The sequence below is a fragment of the Notolabrus celidotus genome, chromosome 1 (genome assembly GCF_009762535.1).
Source record: "Notolabrus celidotus isolate fNotCel1 chromosome 1, fNotCel1.pri, whole genome shotgun sequence".
In the NCBI taxonomy this organism is placed as follows: domain Eukaryota; kingdom Metazoa; phylum Chordata; class Actinopteri; order Labriformes; family Labridae; genus Notolabrus; species Notolabrus celidotus.
Genome location: NC_048272.1, coordinates 23,663,523 through 23,685,616, shown reverse-complemented (window position 1 = coordinate 23,685,616; position 22,094 = coordinate 23,663,523). Strand labels below are relative to the sequence as shown.

Sequence of the window (22,094 nt, the reverse complement as noted above, 5' to 3'; positions counted from 1 at the left end):
GGCTGCCGTCGACGATTGACCTCAGAACAGCGCTTCAGAAAAAGATGGGTGACGTCACGGATACTACGTCCATATTTTATACAGTCTATGGTATTTATTAGTAATGTCTGACAAATGTTGGCCTGTTTGTGGCAATCACAGTAGCCTTGGGCATAGCAAGAGGGTGTGAGATGTAATTTTCGAAATATTTTGTGTCTTTATTTGACAAAGCTACAGAAGATAGATAAAAAAAAATGTTGGGAGAAGAGGGAGGGGTATGAAGTGCAGCAAAGGGCTTAGACTGGGAGTCAAGCCCACGGGCACTCAGTCAAAATCTTTAGGCTTTGTATGGGGCGTGCTAACTGCTGAGCTAAACATGTGCCCCTCATGTTCATTTCTACAGTTCAGTATGTATATTCAATGTCATTATTATGCAGCTGTATTAAATCTCCCCCTCTCCCCTCCAACAGGATGAGACAAGACCACACTGCTTTAAGGCTTCAGTCCACCATGACAACAGCTCACTTCACATCATTGCTTTATATGGGAGCATAGAGCATCATATGTGCATTACTACTACTTCATCCATTCATATATATAACAGCTGATTGAGTCAGGAAAAAAAAAAACCAGAATCACATTTTATTTAGCAAAAAATGTTTAATCTCTCCTTGATGTGTGTTTATTTACAAGTAGTAAATCTGCAAAATAGGAAATAACAGAATATTTACACAATGAATGTTAACCTGCAAACTTGTGACAGTCGCTTCAAGTCTGAAACTCTGCATGTGTCTGAGTTATTGTAGTATAAATTCCTTTGCCAACTCTGTCCCAAATTCATTTGCTTAGTTTTTTCCTTGGATTCTATGTAACTTCAATTTACAAAAGAAAATAAAAAAGAGGGCAACTACTGAATAATCCAGAATCAGAAGGAAGCAGAAAAACAGCAAAAAACTGAAAACAGGATGATGCCAGGACTCAGGGTTCATTTTAGCTACTAAGGTTGTTTGAAAAGTGCGACAAAGCACATTTAGTCGGCTCAGAATTAAACATGAGATATATGACTGTGCTGTCTGCTCACACTGATCCCAGTAAACTTCACTTGTTAATTTGTTCTGATTCAATATAAAAAAAACCAGCATGTTGTTCTGGAGACATGTTCTAGCTCAGAAGTTGATTCCTCTTCCTGATGACACCAAAAACTCCTCCGAAAACGTACATGCTGTAAAATAACCAATGAACACAAGTCACTTCTCACAGCAAAATGGAAGGCAGATTATGATGGTTGGGAATATTCTCTAAAAATGGGCCCAGACTTGCAAAACCAGGTCGATCTAGACAGAAAGTATCCATGCAAACGATAAACATCCAGCTCCCCCCAGCAGCCATTTAAATCAACCAAATTACAACCAGAATATGACACAAATGGAGCATGAACCTGAGGAAAGACTGAGAATGTTTGAAGTGTCTTTAAAAAGCCTGACAGATCACCAGAGGGGCACTGCAGCCTTGTTTGGTGTCTGTGAGTGTGCTTTAGCATGGAGCCAGTGGATATGTCCTGTTGTAGTTTACTGATCATTCAAATGTGTTTGAAATGCTTGTGAAGTAGAATATTTTGCAGTTCTCTCTTAAAGTTACATTATTTAACAGAGATTATTCAGTGTATTACCAGCTCAGTAAGCCAACAGGAGACATTTTATTCTAACGTTGGCAGAGTGGTCCCTAAAGACTGGTTTTGATACAGAATGAAATATGAGGTCTAAACAGTTAGCTGGCTGAACTCGGCTCAGATGTATGCAGCTGTGCAGAGCAATGTCACATCTCAGACATGTAAACAAAAAGGTGTACTGATATTAATTTGGGGAGTGTGTTCACTTTTCTTGGATGGGAGAGGATTGTTTTGATTCTTAAAAGAACCTGGCGTAGAAATGGAAAGCGACAGCGTTTATGATCAGCATAAAATGACAGCCCTAATGTTTGATAGAAAATCAAAGTACAAGAGTTAAAGCAGCAAGTCACATTTCCATCACAAAGACACCAACGCTCATCTGATGCAACAATTTCATTTTGATCCTTGAGATCAGGAAAATAAAACCTTGAGTTCGGTCAAGTAATTCAACTTCAGGCAAACTAAAGAGAATTTCATCTTCTGTGTACCGTCAAATGTACAATTTACATGTTGAAAATAAAGACATGAAACAAAACTGAAAACAAAAAACAACCTGATAACAAAAAAATGGCAAACAGCTTCTGTTTATCATGAAAAGTATACAATTTACAAATGAAAACATTAACAAAAACATTGTACAGACCACAGTTTGGTTTTCGGCAAGCAGAAAAAAAAAATCTGAAAACATTTTTCACCACTAAGTCAAAAACCCTGACTTCAAGACTTACAAAAAGAAACAAAGAAATCCTCTTAACAGAGCAGTAATAAAAAAAAGCTTAAGCCACACATGGCAATAGGCTAGTTTGAAACAAGAGCTGCAGGCTAAGGGGAGGATTACTCAGCCTAATGAACAGAGGTGTCTCACCTCCATATCTTTCTATACCCCCCACAGATAAAAAGCTAAAACCTCTGTCTCAAATAGATAGGTTAAAGGTGGAGAGGAATGCTCTATAGATTTTCCTTGCCCTTGGATTTGGGTATTAACATTTTGAAAATGAATGAAAGACAGAAGTGGCTTTAGGCTAAAAACAGCTTTTCCCACTTTGTTTCTCGGCTAAGCTCCCTCTGACCTCAGAGTCGCTCCTGTAAACAGCTTCTGAGAGCGCCAACACTCTCTAACAGGACTGTGTCAGAAAATTAATGACCCTTCAAGGGATGATAACAAAAACTCAGGACCCCAACAGATAGATATGATGGCTGCGTGGTGTCAGGGCTTATGGGAATATTTCAGGTAGTGCAATGTAGCTACTTCATTATTCAGTCACTAAACCATGATTCACTGAACCGTCACTCCTTGAACCAGCCGTGGTGCAGGATACTAACGTAGTCATGATAAAGCAACAATCCTGTATGTATATATTTGGTTTTCTGAAACCAAAAGATTGCACTGATTGAATTAAAAACAACAGCAACTTCATGTCAACACCGTGACACCATGAACTGTGCTAACTGGAGAAGAGGGGCGACTTTCTGTCATCTCACTTCACACTTTTTTTCAGAAAGGATCTTATGATGGGTCAAACATTTCTTTTCAGTCACTAGGCATGTTCATATTCAAAATCATACGGTAGCACATTCCATCTAACAAAATGTCTTTGCACTAAACAACATTCAAAGAAAACATGGCACAGTACGACTTTTTTGTTTCTTTTTCGTTGTTTTTTTTGTCTACGTTATTTTTTTTTTTGTACTTGAAATATCAAATCATGTCTTATTGTTGTCTTTTTTATTGTGTTTGTTGGTTCAAACTGAAATAGAAGGAAAAGAAAAATGTTTTCTCTCTAATCTTTCTTTAAAAACGTAGCTGTATTTATATAATATCTATATCGTCTTCCTTTGTAACGTTTCTGTAAATTGTGCAAATTCAGCAGTAATACAAGTGGCGAGAGATCAGAGAGTGGGCAGTTGATTACATTTATACAAAAAAGAAAACAACAACATAAAAACAAAATCTAACATCCTTTAAAACTGTGACACTTGTTGGAGTCACATGACCTAGAGGGCCTCTCTCCATTGGCTCATCTGAGATTGGTCCATCCTGCTCATGATGCCATATATGGAGTTCCAGTCCAGTCTTCCTTTGTTTCTTTGACGACCATCACGTCATCAAAACAAAACTCCTAAAATCAAAATCAAGCAAACAACAAACACCAACATCCACAATAATCTAATGCTGTCAGTCCATGTTTCTCCTCGTGTCCAAGTGTGAACAAGTCCGGTGTCCCAGTCTCTCACAGACACCAGCCCACACACTGAACGGGGCTGCACACAAACACACACATACACATGTAAGCGTACACAGGCCCGCCCATCTCTGCTGAACCCCCCCACCCCTTTTTTACAGTTTACTGCTTCAGTCTTTTTGCAGTTCGTCTGTCATATTGTTGGGGGGTTGGAGTTTTGTTTGTTGTCCGGGTGAGAGGAGCGGAGAGGGAGAGACAGATGGAGAGGAGGAGTGAAGAAGAAGAGGAGATGGAGGTGCTGGATGGTCCTCAGCTGGTAAGGGCCATTGTGTCAATGACCTGCTCCAGCTTGCTCCTCAGTCTCTGTCTCCTCGCCTGCTCGTCTCGCTCCAATGCCGACAAGATCTAAGGATACAGAGGAGAGAGAAGAGGGAATGATAACAGCTCCAAAACATGGAGTTCTTTCCCCCAAACAATGAAGACAGGGGGGTCTAACAGATGACCTGGCTTGTTCAATATTGATACATACAGTTCCTTATCATACACAATCAGGACTCAATAATGGAATAACATTCACTAACATTGTGCTGCTGAACCTCAATTCATCTACCTTCTAACTCCAGTATTTTCCCATGTCAGTTTTTGCCCTAACCACGGTGAAAGTCAATCAAACACAGAGCCTCCTGTGCATTCATTAGATTTAATAAGACCTGTGGATACCAGAAAGGCTGGGATACTTAATGCTAGAAAAATCTAAGAAATTAATGTATAAGTGTTAAAAATCAGTAACTGAGAGCAGCAAGTTTTACATAACCCTGCGGTTGTTCAGATGAAACATTAAAACACCTATAATAATTAATAAAGGGAAGCAGCCTGTCTCTAATAGCAATCTTTTCAATATAACTTCCAATTTATAAGCCTGTCTTTTCTCAGACTGCTGGAAGGACCCCCTCTATGAACGCTCAACATATAACACAAATGAGAGCTGCAGCCAAGATCTCCATGAAGAGACGTGTAGGAGTTGGGTTGTATTGGCATTTTTGCAAGGCTACCGCCACGCAGAATTGTGAGGTGTGTCACTATAAAGTGACGTGAAAGTATGGAATGCACATCAAATTCGCCTTGGCCATTCATAATGAGGTCGCATTGAAAAAGTCAGATCCGTATCTGATTCAGGACCACATATGGAAGTGGCCAGATTTGAGTGTTCACTGCCTCTAAAAAATCTGACCTGGTCACTTGACCCCCCAAAAAATCAGATTTGGGCTACTTTTGCCTGCAGTGTGAACATAGCCTAAGGAATCTCACCTCATCCTTGTACTTGACGATGTAGGAGTAGATCTCATGAAGGGCCGACATGCTGTTGAACTGGTTTGCATGTAGGCGTGACTGCTCCGCCAGGTAGGCACTCATGTCCTGGTCACTGATGGCTGGCATCCTGGAGATGTCGGAGTAGTACCTGGAGAGAAAAAAAACAAACATCAATGCAGATCCTGATGACTTTTATTCAAAGATGTTTTATGATGAGACAAATGTGACGCATGTTCCTACCTTTCTACCCAGTTCTTATAGTTGGGGATGTCTTTAGCATAGAGCAGTTTGTTGGAAGGCGAGTCTTTCCCTAGCTTATGCTCTGATGTCGAACAAGAGTCCATGAATGTTTGAGCCACCACGGACAAGCAGGCGTCTGTGATGCTGTTCTTATGGATGTCGAAGACAAACTGTGGGTTCTTGATCACGTTCACCCAGAACCGCAGAGGAAGGCTGGGAAGATTGAGGAAACAGGGATGAGGGGGAGAAAGACACAGGACTCAACAAGCTGTAAAGGTGCAAAGAGCACTGCAGTCTGAGTGATAAAGTACCTGAGGCAAGAAAAACAGGAGCAGCCTGAACATTCTGCAGCACTGTAAAGCTGCATTTCTGCTGCCATAGAGTCTACTGTGTTTCATACTACAGCATTTCTTCACAACACTAATGAGACACGGTGCAGCTACTTATTACTGCAAAAGATAACCTTTCACAGTAAACACACACACACACAGACTCACCAGTTGCTCTTCCATGTGTGCCGTACATCAGAGTCTGATATGGAGTGTTTGTCAGCCTGCTCATCCAAGAAGTCAAACATGTACTTGATGGCAAGAGGCAGGGCGCTTCCTCTGTGCGCTGTGCTGAAGATGGTCTCAAACAGGTCATCCACAAACTTCTGGAGCGTACCCTGAGAAAGAGAAGCAATAATGTTTTGGTAAATGTGGAAAAAAGAAAGAGTGAAAAGGCCTTTTGCTTATTTGTACTGCATTAGGATTTATCATGTTATATTTCTTTTCCAAAGATGTGTTGTACCATCTCTAACATCAGAAGATTGAGGTGGGTAATACATCCTCTGTTCTTTTACATAACACTGACAAGGAGTAGTAAAGTGAGGAAGTGAGCTGACCACTTAAAAGCAGCCTCTGTGTGCTTATTCCTCTCTGTCAGTGACGGTCTGGCTGAAGGCTACGGCTGTCAGTAGCAGGTGTTTGAGAGTGACAGCGCTTTGCTTTTAGTACTCTGTCTTTCTGAGAGTTTGTGATGGTGCTATTCTTCTTTACAGTATTAGGATTGGGCCCAATGAGAGTTCAACCCGAGGCTGTTCTGCAATGTTTTTCACCACATCACACAACTCCGCTGATTCTGAATCCTCAAAAAACTCCTCTGTAGTTGAAAAGACTTTATATTTCCCACAAGCGTTCGTTGTCTTCGCTTCCATCTTCCAACATCCAGGCCACCTTGCATAAAGCCTTATTTAAAGCAGCCAGAAGTTGAATCTGCATTTTCTTTTTCATTCAAGCATCCACAAATCAGCTTCCTAAACATACAGAGCTGTGGGGGCTGAAATAAATATGAACAAACTGCAGCGCTCCAATTTTCCTCATTGTCTTCCCCTGGCTTGTAATTCCCATTCGAGGTAACACTGATGCCGCTAACCTCACACTTTCCCACCTGGAGCTCAAACAAAGGAAATCTACAGCTAATGAGTGAAACATCGGGGGAGAGGAAGTATCAGGGTGAGCTGAATCATCAAGACAGTTAGTACTTGCAAATGAGAACAAAACCCTGACACTCTTTGTAGACTGTACGGATGATTGCTTTACGCTGTGTTCACTGAAAATTATTAAAGCATGTGATTGTTTGCAGACTGAGTTGCTGGGTCTCTGTGCATATCACAGGTCTGTTACATATCTTTTCACAAAACTAAAATATGACCTAGGTTTTTCATAAAGTCAAGTCGCGATGGTTCAGTGCTGGTGGAAGTTTAGCTCTGAGCATTAAGTGTTGTTGTGAGGATTTTGATTTCAAACATGTTAATAACTCAACACAAGGACAGGAGCTGGTCATGTTCTTGGTTAAATGTGAGTGCATTTCATACTTCATATGCAGATTTAAAACTGTTGAATAAATAAGAGACCACTCCAGATGTTTCTCATATCAGCACCTTTTACATGCATGGTGTGATTATTTTCAATTTTACAAATCCCCCCTCTGCCAACCCGACTACGGCGTCCAATGTTCTCAACGCTACCATAGCCAGACTCCAAACAGACCACCAGAGTACCCTCTTCCTGATCTCCGGGGACTTCAACCATGTATTTTCTACATAGCTTATTTTGTCTTCTGTACATACTTTTATTATTATTATTTTTCATTGTATTGAATTAATATCTTATTAATTAAATCTTCTATTAAAGCTAGGGTTGGTAGTCACGGAAAACTAGCATGAGTTTGAATGTAGCATTTCCTCAGGACTCCGTCTAACCCCTCCCCACCTCCCCTCGGAGCTCCTCCACAACGCCCCTGTGACCATATGATCGTGACTGATTCAAACCGGTCCTCACCAAAACATTATCATAGTGAAAGTTAAAAACACAAACAAACATGGCTGCTGTTAGTACTCACAACTGTCATGCTAGCATTATCCAGTTGTACTGGTGACACGATATCAGGAGAAAAGTTATAACACATATAATACTGTAACAGCTCTACTGTTTGTTAAACGTGTTCAGTGTAGATGTTCTTAATTCCTACAGTGTTGACAGTTAGTGAATGCATCAGGAGAGGTGCAGAGTGTGCGGACGGGAGAGCGAGGAGAGACAAGCAGCTTCATTCATTCAAACATTGGTTGTTGCTTTGTTGGTTGGCGTGGTCACGGCCGACAGTGACCGGTTATTAAAGCTCAACGTATTGTACGTACAACATATACATTTGCAGTAGGACTTGCTAAATGTCATTTATTCTTTTGCTTGTCAGAGCCCCCGTGGTGAGAGCTTTTTAGACTGTGATCCGGACTACAGTCCTGAGCAAAGCACCTCATCGGGTCAGAGGGGACAGGCCCGAGAGGGGCAGTAAATAGAGTCAGGGGAAGCATTTGATTGGTTGAATAAATTGGACCCTAATGACGGTGATTGGTTGGTGTTTTTCCCAGGTTTACTCCGGCTGTAGATAGCAGGTTTTTTTCGCTCTTTTTTAAGAGCACATTATGTATTGATTACCATCAGGACATAAAGATCATTTTAACCAGTATAACAAAAAGCGTATCTAAATCTGACTACCAACCCCAGCTTTAATATTATTTGATATTCTTACTTATTGTGTATAGGAGCAACTGTAACGACTGAATTTCCCCCCGGGATAAAAGAAGTATTTCTGATTCTGATTCTGAACCAGTGGTCATTTTCTGTAAATAAGAGACATAAATGAGAACATGTTAATTGTAAGTTGGGGCATTGAGAGCAATTTTGTTTTGTGTTTTTCAAATAAAATCCAATAAGTAGTAAAACCAGAGAAAGACATTCTGCAGTGGTCTTTTATCCGTAGCTGTAGATGTTTTGAAGTTTGTAATGCATTGGTGCAGGGGCTCGGTATTAAGAAAAAATGTCAAAAGAAATAAAAAACAGGTCTCAGAACAAATGTTAGATACAAGATTTGTATTCATTTAAGCCAATTAATACTTAATATATTAAATTTGATCGCATACTTTAACATTTGATTAGCATATTAATATGGGCAAACGGTGTACATGCAGCTGCAACTTTGCTTTGCAAGACAACTGTGCATCAGGCCTCACAGAAGAATAATCTAACCAATGTTCCAGTTACAAAACATTTACAAACCTCCCTCAGGTAAACATGTCGCACTGCACCAGCCTCAATAGCTCCAGAATATGAAATAGTCGCAGGGCTTAAATGGTTGTTTCACAAAACATTTAACAGTGACATGAACTCTGTCACACTCTGCTCAATAGCGGTTAACAGCCCACTTTGGATGAAAAGTGCATGGGCTGACCATTGTTTCTTCAGGACATAAACACAAACTCTAACGCCAAATAACCTTTCTGATCATCATCTGAAGACACGGTCTGCATAAAAACCCTGAGCACAGGTTCCGCAGAGTGGTCCTGAGGACACGAAGGAATCTGGTGAGTAATGATCGCAGGGTGAAGGCCCAGTCCTAAAGCCCTCAGGCTGCCAACAGAGGGCCCAGTAACACCAAGAAAACAACTCAATAGTCAAAGGTCAACCCCCTAATTAAGACACACACACACTTATCCTGTGCATATGTGTGTCTTTGTTCAAAAGGTTATGAAAAATGTTAATGAGCTCTGAGAGCACCACCAAACAAAGGTCAGGGGTAGGGCCTGCTGGTGGAGAAGACAGATGTGGGGGAGTGAAGTTTTTAAGGGCTAAAGGTGCGTAAATATGTGCATGAATCTACATCTTCTGGATACCTTAGTGGCCAGCAGTCTGGTCAGGTAGATCTCAGACACCATCTTGCTCCCTCTGTCTCCTTCCCTCTGGTCTGAGTGGTCGTGATTCTTGACCAGGTGCCAGAGTTTGGTTCCGCTCTCGAGGTCAGGGGTGATCATAGGTGTTCGGGAGCGCAGACTGTCTGGACTGCTGGCTGTCCTCAGCATGCTCTCTGGAAGGACGAGACATGGGTTTAGTGAATGAGACAAAATAACATTAGGAAAGATTAGACAAAAACAAGGAGCTAAACGTGTTCTGGGATATTATTAATATTATTATATTACTACTACTATTATTATTAAGTTAAAGCATCTAGGATGACGGTGTGAATCAGTAAGGAGGAAGTGTGTGGATGTAGTGTTCATAATTAATGTCCTGAAGCTCTTTTGTGATATTGAGATATTTTGTTCATTTTTTGATTTTGTTTGATATTGTGTCACAGATTTATATTTAGATCAGATAATATGATGAATCTCATACAATATAGAAATGTGGGCCTTTGGCAGTTGGTAAAAGGGCATTATTAGATGAACAAAACCTGATATATTTTCAAAAGTATTTTGTTTTAATCACCATTTCAAGGGAAACAGGCAGTAAATCAAGCTACCTGGGTACAAAACCACAAAAATAAGAAATCTGAGGCAGCTACAAAGAGAAAAATCTCCGTGTGAAGTTAAAAGCGTTTCTGAAAGGTGACAGCTTCTCCTGCTTGCATGTCACTCTTTCATTCCAGAATAAATTTGTCTGTCACTCTCTCTCCTTCTCCCTTCCTCCCTCCTCCCTTTTGTTGGACAGTGATCCGCTATTTTGTGACACGCAGTGTTACGCTTTCACTTTGAATGCTTGTCACTTCCGTGACAAAGCAGGAAAGGATTGAGAGGTTCAAAATGTCACGAGAGAATGTGGACCAGGGAAATATGAGGGTAAGTGTGATGGGGGTGTTAGTGGGTATTTATGTGTATGTCACGGAGGCAGAGCTCAGGAGCAGAGTTTACTGTACACCAGAGGAGGATGAAGAAAATAGAAAAGAGAGATGGAAAAAAGTGGGAAACAAAGGTATACTTCACACTTTTTCTTCACATGTGCCTGACAGTGTTTGGCACGACATGTTTGCAAAATATGGGCTACTGTTTTGCACAGAGATCAGACAGACAGACAGACAGACAGACAGATGGACAGACAGACAGACAGACAGACAGATGGACAGACAGACAGACAGACAGACAGACAGACAGACAGACAGACAGACAGACAGACAGACAGACAGACAGACAGACAGACAGACAGACAGACAGACAGACAGAGAGAACTGTGCAGCAGTAAAGAGTCAGTAAAGGAGCCTGACTACCAGCACACAGCTGTCATGTATTGCAGAAAACATGAGATTGCTCTAACAGTAGTTAAACTACTTTGCTTATAGAAAAGACTTGAACATGAAATGAATGTAGCCTTAAACAGAGAGTGCAATGGTCCCGCTGAAGCATCATAACTCAAAGATCAAAACGAAAGTAAGAATACCTCCGACCACAGGGAAGACATCACGCAAGAACTGCAATAGTACATATGAAATGAGATGACACATGCATACACTTGTACACGCAGACATACACACGAACATGCACGCACACACACTCGTACCGTATCGGCTGAGAGACTTGGTAAATGTAGAGGAGTTGGAGATGTTGTAGGCTGAATTTTGCTTAGGCACCAGGGCAATCACAGAGCCGTCTGTCACCTGAAACAGGATTTTAATCATGGTTTATAATCAGAGCACAAAAAAAATCGGCAGAAAGATTATAAATCCAACCTCACAAAATAAGTTGTGATGAATTTTACAGTGTTTCAATACACTGAATCATGTTGAACGGAGGGATACCTGGTAGTGAGCCAGTGTGTTTAATCTCTTCCAGTCGTTGTCAATCTTAGTGGTGACGTCCTCGTCCTGCAGGATGATGCGAGCCATCCTACCCTGCCTCCATTCTGTAACATACACAAGCATAAAAAGGATATTGGTGAGGTTCTGCTTATGGATAGGAAAAGGACATGGATCGTACAGACAAACGCAGCAACCCTCCTTCAAAATAAAAGTCAAATTGTTTTGACTTTGTAAAGATAAAAACAATAAAGTTCATTGAGTGACTGAATGAAAATAGGTGCAGTGTCTTTTTTTTTTACTTTTGGCTCCTCACTCTTATATATTTTGTTTTGGTTTCAGAGAGACTTTGAGATGATTCCAGATTTACCCCCTGAGGTAGTGCACCTGTGTTCCCAGTGTATACTACTTTTTGTTCCCTCTCTCCTTACCTAGGTCCATGTCGGAGGCCTTTGGTCTCTGGGAGTAAGGTGTGCCTTTGTACACAGCATCCAGGAGCTTCTCCTTCACCTGTGTCACCGTGTCACAGTTCAGGCTCTTCACCATCACCTCTGGAGCATTCTCGTTCTCTGGGTTCACACAGTGCAGCGACTACGGAGGCAGAGATCAGAGGGAAAGGGTCACGTTTAGACCAGGGAACTGGCAGAGTGTGGGAGTGTTAACCATTGATGTGAGGAGGCATGACCCTGCGATGATTCTTGACCTCAAACTGACAGTGCATGCAACAGTTCAGAATCAATACCCCGCTGTGCCTTTGTCAGTAGTATGGTATAGATTGCCAAAGCTGTGAACGTCAAATGATCACTGATACAGTATCTATATGTTGTCTCTACTGTAAGTTTCCATTTTTTATTATCCTGTGAAATTGAGTGTGTGACCCAACTGTCTGTGTCTGTCCACTGGTGTATTACTACATACTGACCAAAGTCTTGTAGTCGATCTGCTGCCTGATGAGTTTGTCCTCGCTGAGGGAGTAGCGGGCCTCTCCTGTGATCGAGTCTATTGGTCCCTTCTCCATCTGCTGCTTCATGGCACAATACAGCATGAAGAGAGGCTCACCAGCACATTCCTAGAGACAGAGAAAGAGAGCCGCAGAAGGAAGTAGGTAGAGGGAGACAGGTTGAAGGGAAAGACCAGAGAAGGGAAAGTAAAAGGAGAAAAAGACAAGTTGTTGAATTCAACCCTGCATTGTCCCTACAAAATAGTACACAAAAGCTAAAAAGTGCCTGGCTTTGCTGTTCAACTCCAATTATATTTCTAATCTCCTTTAAGCCAATCACAGCCTGAGCAGTAAATGACGAGGGCATGGGGCATGGTCTGTGTTGGCTGACAGCTTGCTGGAAACTAATAGAGGACAGCACACACACACCATTTTTCTGTCAGACACACTCTCAAGTCGCTCCCCTGTGTCTCATCTTTAGGAAAAAAAACTCCCTTTGTAAATCTCTGTTAGTGTGTGCGTGTGTGTGTGTGTGTGTGTGTGTGTATGTGTGTGTGTCTGAGTAAGTAAGTGAGCAAGAAGGAGAGGAGAGTGTGAGTGTGAGTGAGTGGCAATTGATGGAGGAGTTAATAGAAGGTTAACGACTGAGGGGTAAAAAACGCTTGGAGAAGCACTTTGGTGTGTGAGACGTGTCAACCAGGCAACGAGCACTGGGATGTTGGGCCTTCGTCTTTCTTTCCTTCGCTCTCTCACTCTCTCTCTTTACACCTCTTTTCACTCACTTGTTCTGTTGGCCTGCCAAGTGATTGCTGCATGCTTTTGCAACTACTCAGTTCCTCTTTAAAGTGTAATTCTGGTTAGTACCCACTCAGCTATCATCTTTGTAGATGTCAAATAAAAATGGACTCATCGTATGTCACGCAGTAAATATGAACCAACTGTTTTTAGAGCAATGAGGCTGCATCATTGACTTTTTGTTTTGGCTGTGTTTTATCTCTACCTGCAACTCAGCTCTTCAACGTGTGGTTTCAAACTTGAGAACAGAAACTGCTATTTGTTCATATTACATAATAAACCAAGGAGCTTTGAAATAATTGAAAAGTTATAAGAAAATAACATTCAATAAAACCAAACATGTTTAGATTATGAATATAATTATGAACATATGCTATTATTATTATCATTATTTGTATGATTATTTTAACCATTATTATTTTAATCATTGCTTTAACATATATTTATCTTATTTAATTATTTATTTAGCTATTTATTTCTTGTATTCATCTGATCTTTCTTTCCACTCTTACTTAATTTATACAGCACGTTTCATACATAAAAACATGCAGACATGCTTCACAGAATAAAAGAGACAGAAAACAACAGCAATGGTAAGATTATAAAAGGCAGGATTATAAATGAAATACTTCAAAATAAATAAAATCAATACAGTAAAATTAATAAAATAAGTTGAGTTGAGACTAATAATAAACTGTCATAAACTGTTTTTGTTGTTATCATTTCACTAATCCCATCTAAATGATCTGGTCTCAAATCCTCAGTATAATGAACGCCCGAGGACAAGAGATTCATGCTGTCCATCCTCTGACGTGTCATTTTGTGCCCGGAGGCAGAAAGTCTATTGCCAAGTCCTGCCCTACACCCTTCAGCCGCGCATGTTCATGCATCAACACGTCAGTCATCTTGGTGAGCTGTCAGATGAACTCTGTGGGATAATCTAGCACTGCCTGCTTCCTGTAGAGAAACACGGCACACAGGCTGACGTCCTCTAACAGCACACAAACCCGGTGTCTGTGCTTCAGCTCAGGCCTTCTGTCTGCCGCAGACGGCACCAGTGTGAAAAATGAAATCCTCAATCTCAATGTTTATGAAAGGCTCATCTGTGATATACAAGTACCTCCAGTGTGTTTTTGACTTCAGCATCCTGTTCCCACCATTACAATACATTCTTTTCTTTCATTTAATTATACCTAAACAGACACATTTGCATACAGCATCCTAAAAACAGTGATCTGCAATTAACCCAAAGCAATATGAAGCCCATCTGGTGCAGAAAAAGAGGAACCACGTGTTCCTCATCTCTCTCAAATGAGCCAGTGCACAGGAGGACGACTCAACCCGTAGAATGAGGTAATGGATAAAAGGATTTTTCTCCTTACTCCTGTTCCCTTTGGTGAGAAAAAGCTTCATCTATTTCCTCCCTTTGAACAACGACTTGACCTTTACCCATCTCTATTCACACCTGGATGAACCTTGAAATTGTTCCAGGCCTTTTCTTTTATGTGACCCTTGAAAAAACTCAGGGGGGGAAGAGAGGTGCTGAATTGCAGTGGTTAGATAAAAGCTGGGTTGGTAACCCTGCTGCTAGCTACAGCCTCAGTGCCCACTTTTCCAAATCCTTCAACTACCCTCTTTCCCTTTCACTAAAACTTTGTTCTTTTTTTCAAATTTCAAACTCCCTTTTTTCCCTATCAGTAACCATTTTACATTCTCCCTACATCCATCCACCTACTTCTATCTTTTGTAATGTGTTTTGTCTAAAGTTCATAAACTCAGCTGTTGGGAGAGATTCCTCCCCCGTCTCTGAACCCAAGTCTGGCTGTCCAGTCCCACATATGAAGCCAAAAAACACACATGCGCGCACACCAAGAACAGACACACACTCACACACACAGATGCTAACTGGGACCCCCAGGGCTTGGCTTGTTCGCTGTCCACCAGAATGTGTGTCCTGGCGGGGGCTTAAGACCCCGCTGCAAACTGATTAGCCGCAGCCATGTTTGAATGTGGAGAATGCATGTGCAGAAACAAGACTTTTAGCACAGTTTAAGCCTCAATAATTCTCTCTGATTCCATATCAGAGGGAGAGGAATTCACAAAGAGAGAAAGAACATACAGACACAGAGACGGACAGACAGAGAAATGAGAGAATGCATTTGTGTAAGATCTCTGGTTTCCTCTTTTGCTAAGCTTCAAAAGCTCTGAAGGGGGATACAAACACACAAGCATGCATACAGTCACACAAATACACACTTTTTCTGGCGTTATAAGAATCCAGTGAGGGACACAAAGAGAGGACAGGTTAGTGCGATTGGCTACAGCGATCACAACAACATGACCAGCTGTGCGAACAGTGCTTCAGACTGCAGATCCCTCAATTCAGAGAAAAAGGGGAATTTAGCACATAAAAGACAGAGGTAAGGGATAGGTAGCCCATTGCTTCTGCCTTATCTAATGCTGCAGCTGTGAATGTTTGTGAGGCTTTTTTTTCTTCCCAAACAGCAGTTGTGTTAGTATTGCTTCAAAAGTTGTGTGTGTCTGCTTGTGTGAAAGACAATTTTACCTTGAGGAACTTGTAAAGCAGGAAGGTGAACCAGTTGGTGAGCATCTTCTCAGCGACTGACTCCGTCCTGGGAGAGAGATGAAAGGAAAGGGAAGATGATGGGTGAAGGTGAGAAGGAAAAGAAACAGAAGTAGAAAAGTAGAGAGATTGAGAGAGAGGGAGATAAAGAAGAACATAGAAAATTAAGATGAGAATTTATTGTGCAACTAAAAAACTGCACAAGACACTGAGAGGTTTTGGAGTCTTTCCAAACCCTCTGTCCCTATTTCACCAAGCACACCCAAACACCCCCAACCCTATGGCTATGACATGAACCAACCCTTTCATCACAGGGGGGGAAAAGGCATTTAAGACACGCTCGCACATCAAAGAGAACACCCGGCATTATCAACCGTCATGTGGTTAGCCTTCAAACAGCCGGGCCCTTTCCCGAGTTCTCCTTGAATCCCCCCCCCCTCCTTCACATGCAAACAAATTAACTTGGCAAAACAAACCCCTCCATTTCTTTCATTGTTTCCACCCCACCATCACCCACACATTTTCCCCCCCCTCCAAACAAACACACTCGTCTTCATTAAAAATACAGCAATTAGTATAATTCGCTAACTTCTCTCGTTAATCACAAACCTGCCGTGTAATGAGGGGAACCTCTGCACGTGCATGCTCTGGAGCAAACACACGTGAACAGCCAGCGAATGAGAACAGAGCAATTAAAAGGCATTGTAATTACGGACTTATTGCGTCTAATTTGTTAAACAGCTGAAAGGGAGACCGGCAGTAAGGGTATGTGGGGGGAAAGAAAGAGCGATTACATCTCTTTCTCTGTCCCCATCCCCAGACCTACCCCTCGCTTTACACAATCCTTCCTTTTCACATTAGAGAGAAACAGGAACTACTTAATTACAATTCCTTGTTTTCTCTCAGATGAATGGGGAATGCATCAAAGCTAACTGGAAGTGGTCTGCTGCTGGTTTACTGGGCTGTCTAACTGGGCCACATCCCTACTCTTCTAGCAGCCATTAGCCTGTTTGTCATTAGCAACGCTCAAGGTGCAAAAAGGTGAACAAGGCATATTCTTTTAAAAAATGAGAGCACGACAGGATATTTTTCTCAACTTTCTAAGAATCTAAGTTTTTTCTTATTAATGACAACTGAGAAATAGTAAAGGAATACAGATAAAGCACAGGAAACTAGGCCAATGATCTAGTGAAGGCCTGTAGCAGGAACGAGACGTGAACTCCTACGCTTTGCACAAGCCTCCCTGTTTGACTGTTGAGTGTTGTTTGATGTATGTGGAGCAAATTTTTTTTTCCATGGCTGTCAGCAAAATAAAGTGGATGAAAGATGAGGCAACAGGGAGCGGAGGCATAGAGGACGATGGAGGCAATACACCTGGACAGAACACGCTCTTGGGCACGGCAGGACATGATAGTGGGCGACTTGTTCAGCACTTTGTTCAGGAAAACAACGTCCCTGCACCCATTGATTTAAAGTTTTCAAACGCTGACTACTGCAGGAGAGTTAATGCAGCTTTTCTGGAAGCAAACATGGAGTGTGAGCCTGTAACGTTCCATTCAAACCAAATGCAAGAGCCTAATTTTACCATAGGGGATAGAAATCTACATTTGAGCAGACTATCGGTATTTCCCCCAGGCGTATCTGTGACTATGTATACATTTATAAAAAGGTTTAAGAATATCTGTTGCTGCAAAGAGACAAAAACAGAGTGAACCATGTGTAATAATTGCCAAGCTTATTAACGCCAGCTCCTGAGGCTAGTGTAGTTAGCAGGGACAGCGTGTTGTGACCGTACACCCCAAGAGGGGATTGAAAACAGCTTCACACAGGCACACTGGCTGAGAGTCATTTATTTGATTAGATTTTTAATTAAATATCTCTCAGAGGAAAGGAAGGAGAGTAAAATACATAACTTTTTTATCATTTAATGTTTAATTCCAATTTATTTGGAGTCAGGCCATTTCTCTAATTGTGTCTTTCCTTAAATATGTGTATCTTTTCCTGCCCGACTGACTGCAGCAGCTCATTTTCTCTTACTTTTTCCTCAGCTGCTCTCTCTACCCTCTATTCTTCCTCTTTCCTTTTCCTTCCCATTAATTTGCCTCTAACCACCCCTCCAGACATTTCACTCTCTCTTTCTGTCAATCACTATTTCCTTACCTTCTTCTACTACATCCCCTTTCTCTCACCACCTCTACCTTATTCACCTCATAATCTTCCTCTCCTCTGTTGATCCTCTTTCTTTTTTCCCCATTGACTTTTCTTTCTCTGTCTCTTCCTCACTTCCTCCCTTGTACATCCTCTTTTTGTCTTCCTTTACATTCCCTCAGACTTTACCCCTCTCTACCTTTCTCACCGCGTATGTGTGAGAGGGAGAGAGTGGTGTGTCTGACTGCAGCTCCATTGGGAGAGTGTGTGTGCTCAGGGGTGAAATCCGCTCTGACAGGGACAGGGTTGAGAGATAGAGACGAGGTAACGTCACATAGGCCTCTAAAAGCTACAGCCTTCTTCCACCGCCCTCCTGCTCCATGACTTCAGACAAAAAAATATCTCTTGAATTTCTCACAGAGCGTCATCTATTTTCTATCATCTTCTGCTCTCTTCCTGTTTTAGCATCATGATGAGTGTACCTATTAGCTTTGTCCTGCAAGTGCTTTACCAATGCCATGACAACAGAGGTGCAGAATATCAGAAAACATCATCCAGACTTTTTTTTTTCTGTTTTTTGCCTTTTTTTAGCAGCTACATGTTCAAGGTGCTCAATCTCAAAGACACCCTACAGCAGTGCGAGGTACGATAAATAAAGGGATGTGACCTAAAACTTGAACCCCAGTGGGGGGACTAACTGCGCCTGTGTGACATGTTTTCGTGCAGCATCTAGGGTTGTTTCAGCCCCACTCTCTCCCTTTCTCCCTTTTGCATACCTCCTGAGTAAGAGCTTGGGGTGATTCTTGCTCTCCAGGTTTTTGTCGATGAGGTCAGACAGGAGCTGTTTGAGGACGCCCGTGGCGTACTCCATCTCCCCCTGCAGCGCCGTCATGATGAGAGAAGCCACGTTGCCCCGGTCGCGCATTGAGAAGGAGCGCTGCGCCTCCAAGGTGCGGATGAAAGTCAGCAGGAAGTGCTTTTTGGTCAGCAGCTGTCCGAACAGTGTCAGGGCCTTCTCCACGTTAGCAGGGACCTGGAAAGGAGGGAACGGAGGTGAGGATGGGGAAGAGTGTGGAGAGAAAGTGAGTGACAGAGGATGGAAAAATATGTCACCAATGGTTGGATATGAAGGGCAGAAAATGCATTCCAATGGATGGAGGGGGGGGGAAAGTAGCAGTTTAAAGGATGAAAGAAATTAGAGGGAAGGAAAGGTAAACAGAAGGGGAGGGATTTAAGGCAAATAAGGGTTGAAGAGTAAAAGTGGAACAATAAAGGGAGAGGTTAAAGGAGGTGAAAAAATGTAAGAAAATAAATAGAGCAGCATATTAAAGGTAAAGGCAGATCAAATGGTAGATATCAGGATTAAGAGGAAGATGTAGAGAAAAGAGTCGGTTGTGAGTCAGAGTTGAGAAATGGATTAATGAGAGTGTACAAGAATAAGGAAGATCAGCTGATGGCTACATTGCCAAAAGGGACACACATGTGCAGAAACCATGACAATATATATATCTACAGGGGAGATCTGCTTCCAGATGCATCTATAAAACATTCATTCTTTGCAATCTTGTTTTACTACATGTTACTGTCCCCTTTTCCCAGTTTTCTCTTTACCATCCTTCTCGCTTCCCACCGATTCTCTTCCTCTCTCAAAGCACATCTCAGGCCTCCCCCTCTGAGGGAGAGGAACAGAGGTTTGAAGTGAGAATGTAAGCTTCATGCTGTAATAAGAAATTGATCTCCCTGCTAGCGCACTACTGTGGCCTGTGATTGCCTGGGCCATACAAATGAAAATCCAATGTCGCGCTACACTTTCCCCTTGGACTACACTTGATAGCACAAGCAGATACTGATGCCTCAAAGCTCCGTCCCAGTGGCCGCCACCTTGCATGCATGTCAGTGTGCATTTCCATGTGATGTACGTGCGGGAGTGTATTGCTTGCACAGAACAGTGATGGAGGAGTGTGCACACTGGTTTACAGTGTCCACACAGACGAGGTTCATGGGAGTGATAGAGTGTTCCCTCTTGAGGAGGGAGCAGTAGTGGAGGGGAGGGTGTTGTATTGAACATGTGAACATTGCTTTTTCAGGAGCCTCAAACAGGCTGGGTCCTGTAGAGGCAATCTATCACTTGTACCAGGACTTACTGGAGCTCTGACATTGCTTAATCTCCCCAAAAAGGGAAAAAAAGTTCCATCGAACTGGAGCATGCCCTGAGAGTTAATATCACCAGAGTTATTTTTCTCTGACTAATTGAGACTTGAATACTCTGATAAAAAAAGCTGTTGAAGATGCAGAATGTTTGGTGGATATATTCAGACAGCATAGCTCTGATTTGATCAAATTCTAATCTGAACACAGTTGAATCCAATCAGTCTCTTAAACTGCCAATGTGCTTGTTAGCTGTGGAGTTTTTCTTTTCCTAATCTTTTTCAGAAGCTTTGGTCTCAATGTGAAGTTAAATCACACTGTGTCAGCTCGATTGATCTAACCCTGTAAGACTCAGTAGTTTTTAAAAAGCTCTAAAACTTCAATTTCCTTGAAGCCCGCATCTGTCTGAACTCTAAAAAAAAACTGTGTATGTGTCTGAATGTAAGCATGTGAGTGAAGCGCTCTCTACTGACCCGTACCTCCATCTCCTTGAGCACAGGGTGGTCCTCTATCCCAGGAAAGAGGACCCTCATGGCGTAGGTGCGATATTCCAGGAAGGGGATTCCTGCTCCATCCAGCTCCTGAGTGAGTTCATGGATGTCTGTCTGCAGCTCTGCAAAGGCTGCACAGAAGACAAGAGAGCGGTTAAAAACATATCATGAAGGTAGTGATACTTTAAGTTTTGTTTAAAGCAACATGTAGGTCTCAAAAGAATGCATGAAAAGTAGCGCACCAGGTTTTTAAGGTCAGTAAAAATCTTCCTTCTGTGTGAAGTTTAGCATATCCAAACTGTTGTCAAACTCAAAACACAATTTAAATACATTTAATGACTGAAGCCTGCTTGACTTGCCCTTATGTCTATTTATAAAAAAAAAAGCCCCTTAGTATCAGTGTGTGTAAAAAAAAACATGTAAGTTGCAAAAAAATTTGAATTAGATAAAAAGGCCGAGAAGTATTACAATAAAACAGTTGATAAATTTTTTTTACAATTGTGTTCTAAGTATCACTATTTGTTATCCAAAAAATGGAGAGATTAGAGGATAAACAAAAGAGGCTAAAATAAGTTGAAAATCTCTTCTCACAGAACAGAAATATGAAACTTAAAACACCTGCAAAAAGTTAAAAAAAAAACACAACCAGTCTTTATATTGACTTTGACTCTTCATGTTTCCTTCTCTCTGGTTTTGAGAAACATCATGTTTAGGAGAAAAACCAACTCAGGTGAACTTCAGAAAAGAAGGAGGCGTGTGGAGGAGTTGCAGTGAAAAGCTGCATTGTGTGATTGCTCTGTGCTAAGAGTGGAGAGGAAGATGGAGGGACAGAGGAGGAGGAGGAGGTGGAGAGGGAGGAATGGAGGAAAGTATTGTGGTACTTGTGGCTGGAGGGGCGTTGCAGGATGGAATTGCACACAGGAACATGAGCCTGTGAGTACACACACATTACATGCTGCCACCCCACACACTCGTACAGCGACAACAACTCTCACACACGCACACAAACACACACACTCTTTTTCCTGTCTTGCCCCACAGCTGAACACATAACCTTGTGCCCAGATGATTTATGTGGGTGCATGTGTCAATGTTTTTACACATTTTCCATTCGCAGCGAGTGTGTGCTCTGACCCCATTCTGTACACTTCAGTGGCTCTACAAGCCACATCTAGAGGGAACAAAGGGGATTAAATAATTTTTTTCACTCTCAACCTGTGCAATACTGCATATACCTAATGCTACTGCTGCACTGCCATTATTCTTTGAATAAAATACAAATCCATTGAGGTGAAAACACAGCTGTATGGCCCCACTAACTGACTGTGTGTCATTTTGTCAGCCCCATAGCTGCATCCAAATTGCACCAACACATGGATACACAACCCAAACAAATAACAATCCAAAGCCCAGACTAACAGATGGCTTGTGTCACCCTATCCCTCCTTCCTATCTCTTCTTTTCTCTCCTCTTTCTTTGCTTCAAAGTGACATCTTAGAGG

The 22,094-nt window shown here is 41.8% G+C and overlaps 1 protein-coding gene across 1 annotated transcript in view; it reads right to left on the bottom strand.

Moving 5' to 3' along the window:
• Positions 1–619: 619 nt before the first annotated feature.
• The window catches only part of plxna1b (plexin A1b), a 213,408-nt gene continuing 191,933 nt past the window's right edge, over positions 620–22,094 (bottom strand). The window contains 12 exon segments of the mRNA XM_034684651.1: positions 620–4,236; positions 5,140–5,290; positions 5,383–5,595; positions 5,880–6,049; positions 9,596–9,786; positions 11,253–11,349; positions 11,491–11,594; positions 11,919–12,078; positions 12,410–12,556; positions 15,789–15,855; positions 18,731–18,987; positions 20,582–20,724. Of these exon segments, the coding sequence (XP_034540542.1) occupies positions 4,141–4,236; positions 5,140–5,290; positions 5,383–5,595; positions 5,880–6,049; positions 9,596–9,786; positions 11,253–11,349; positions 11,491–11,594; positions 11,919–12,078; positions 12,410–12,556; positions 15,789–15,855; positions 18,731–18,987; positions 20,582–20,724 (1,796 nt within the window). The 3' untranslated portion in view covers positions 620–4,140.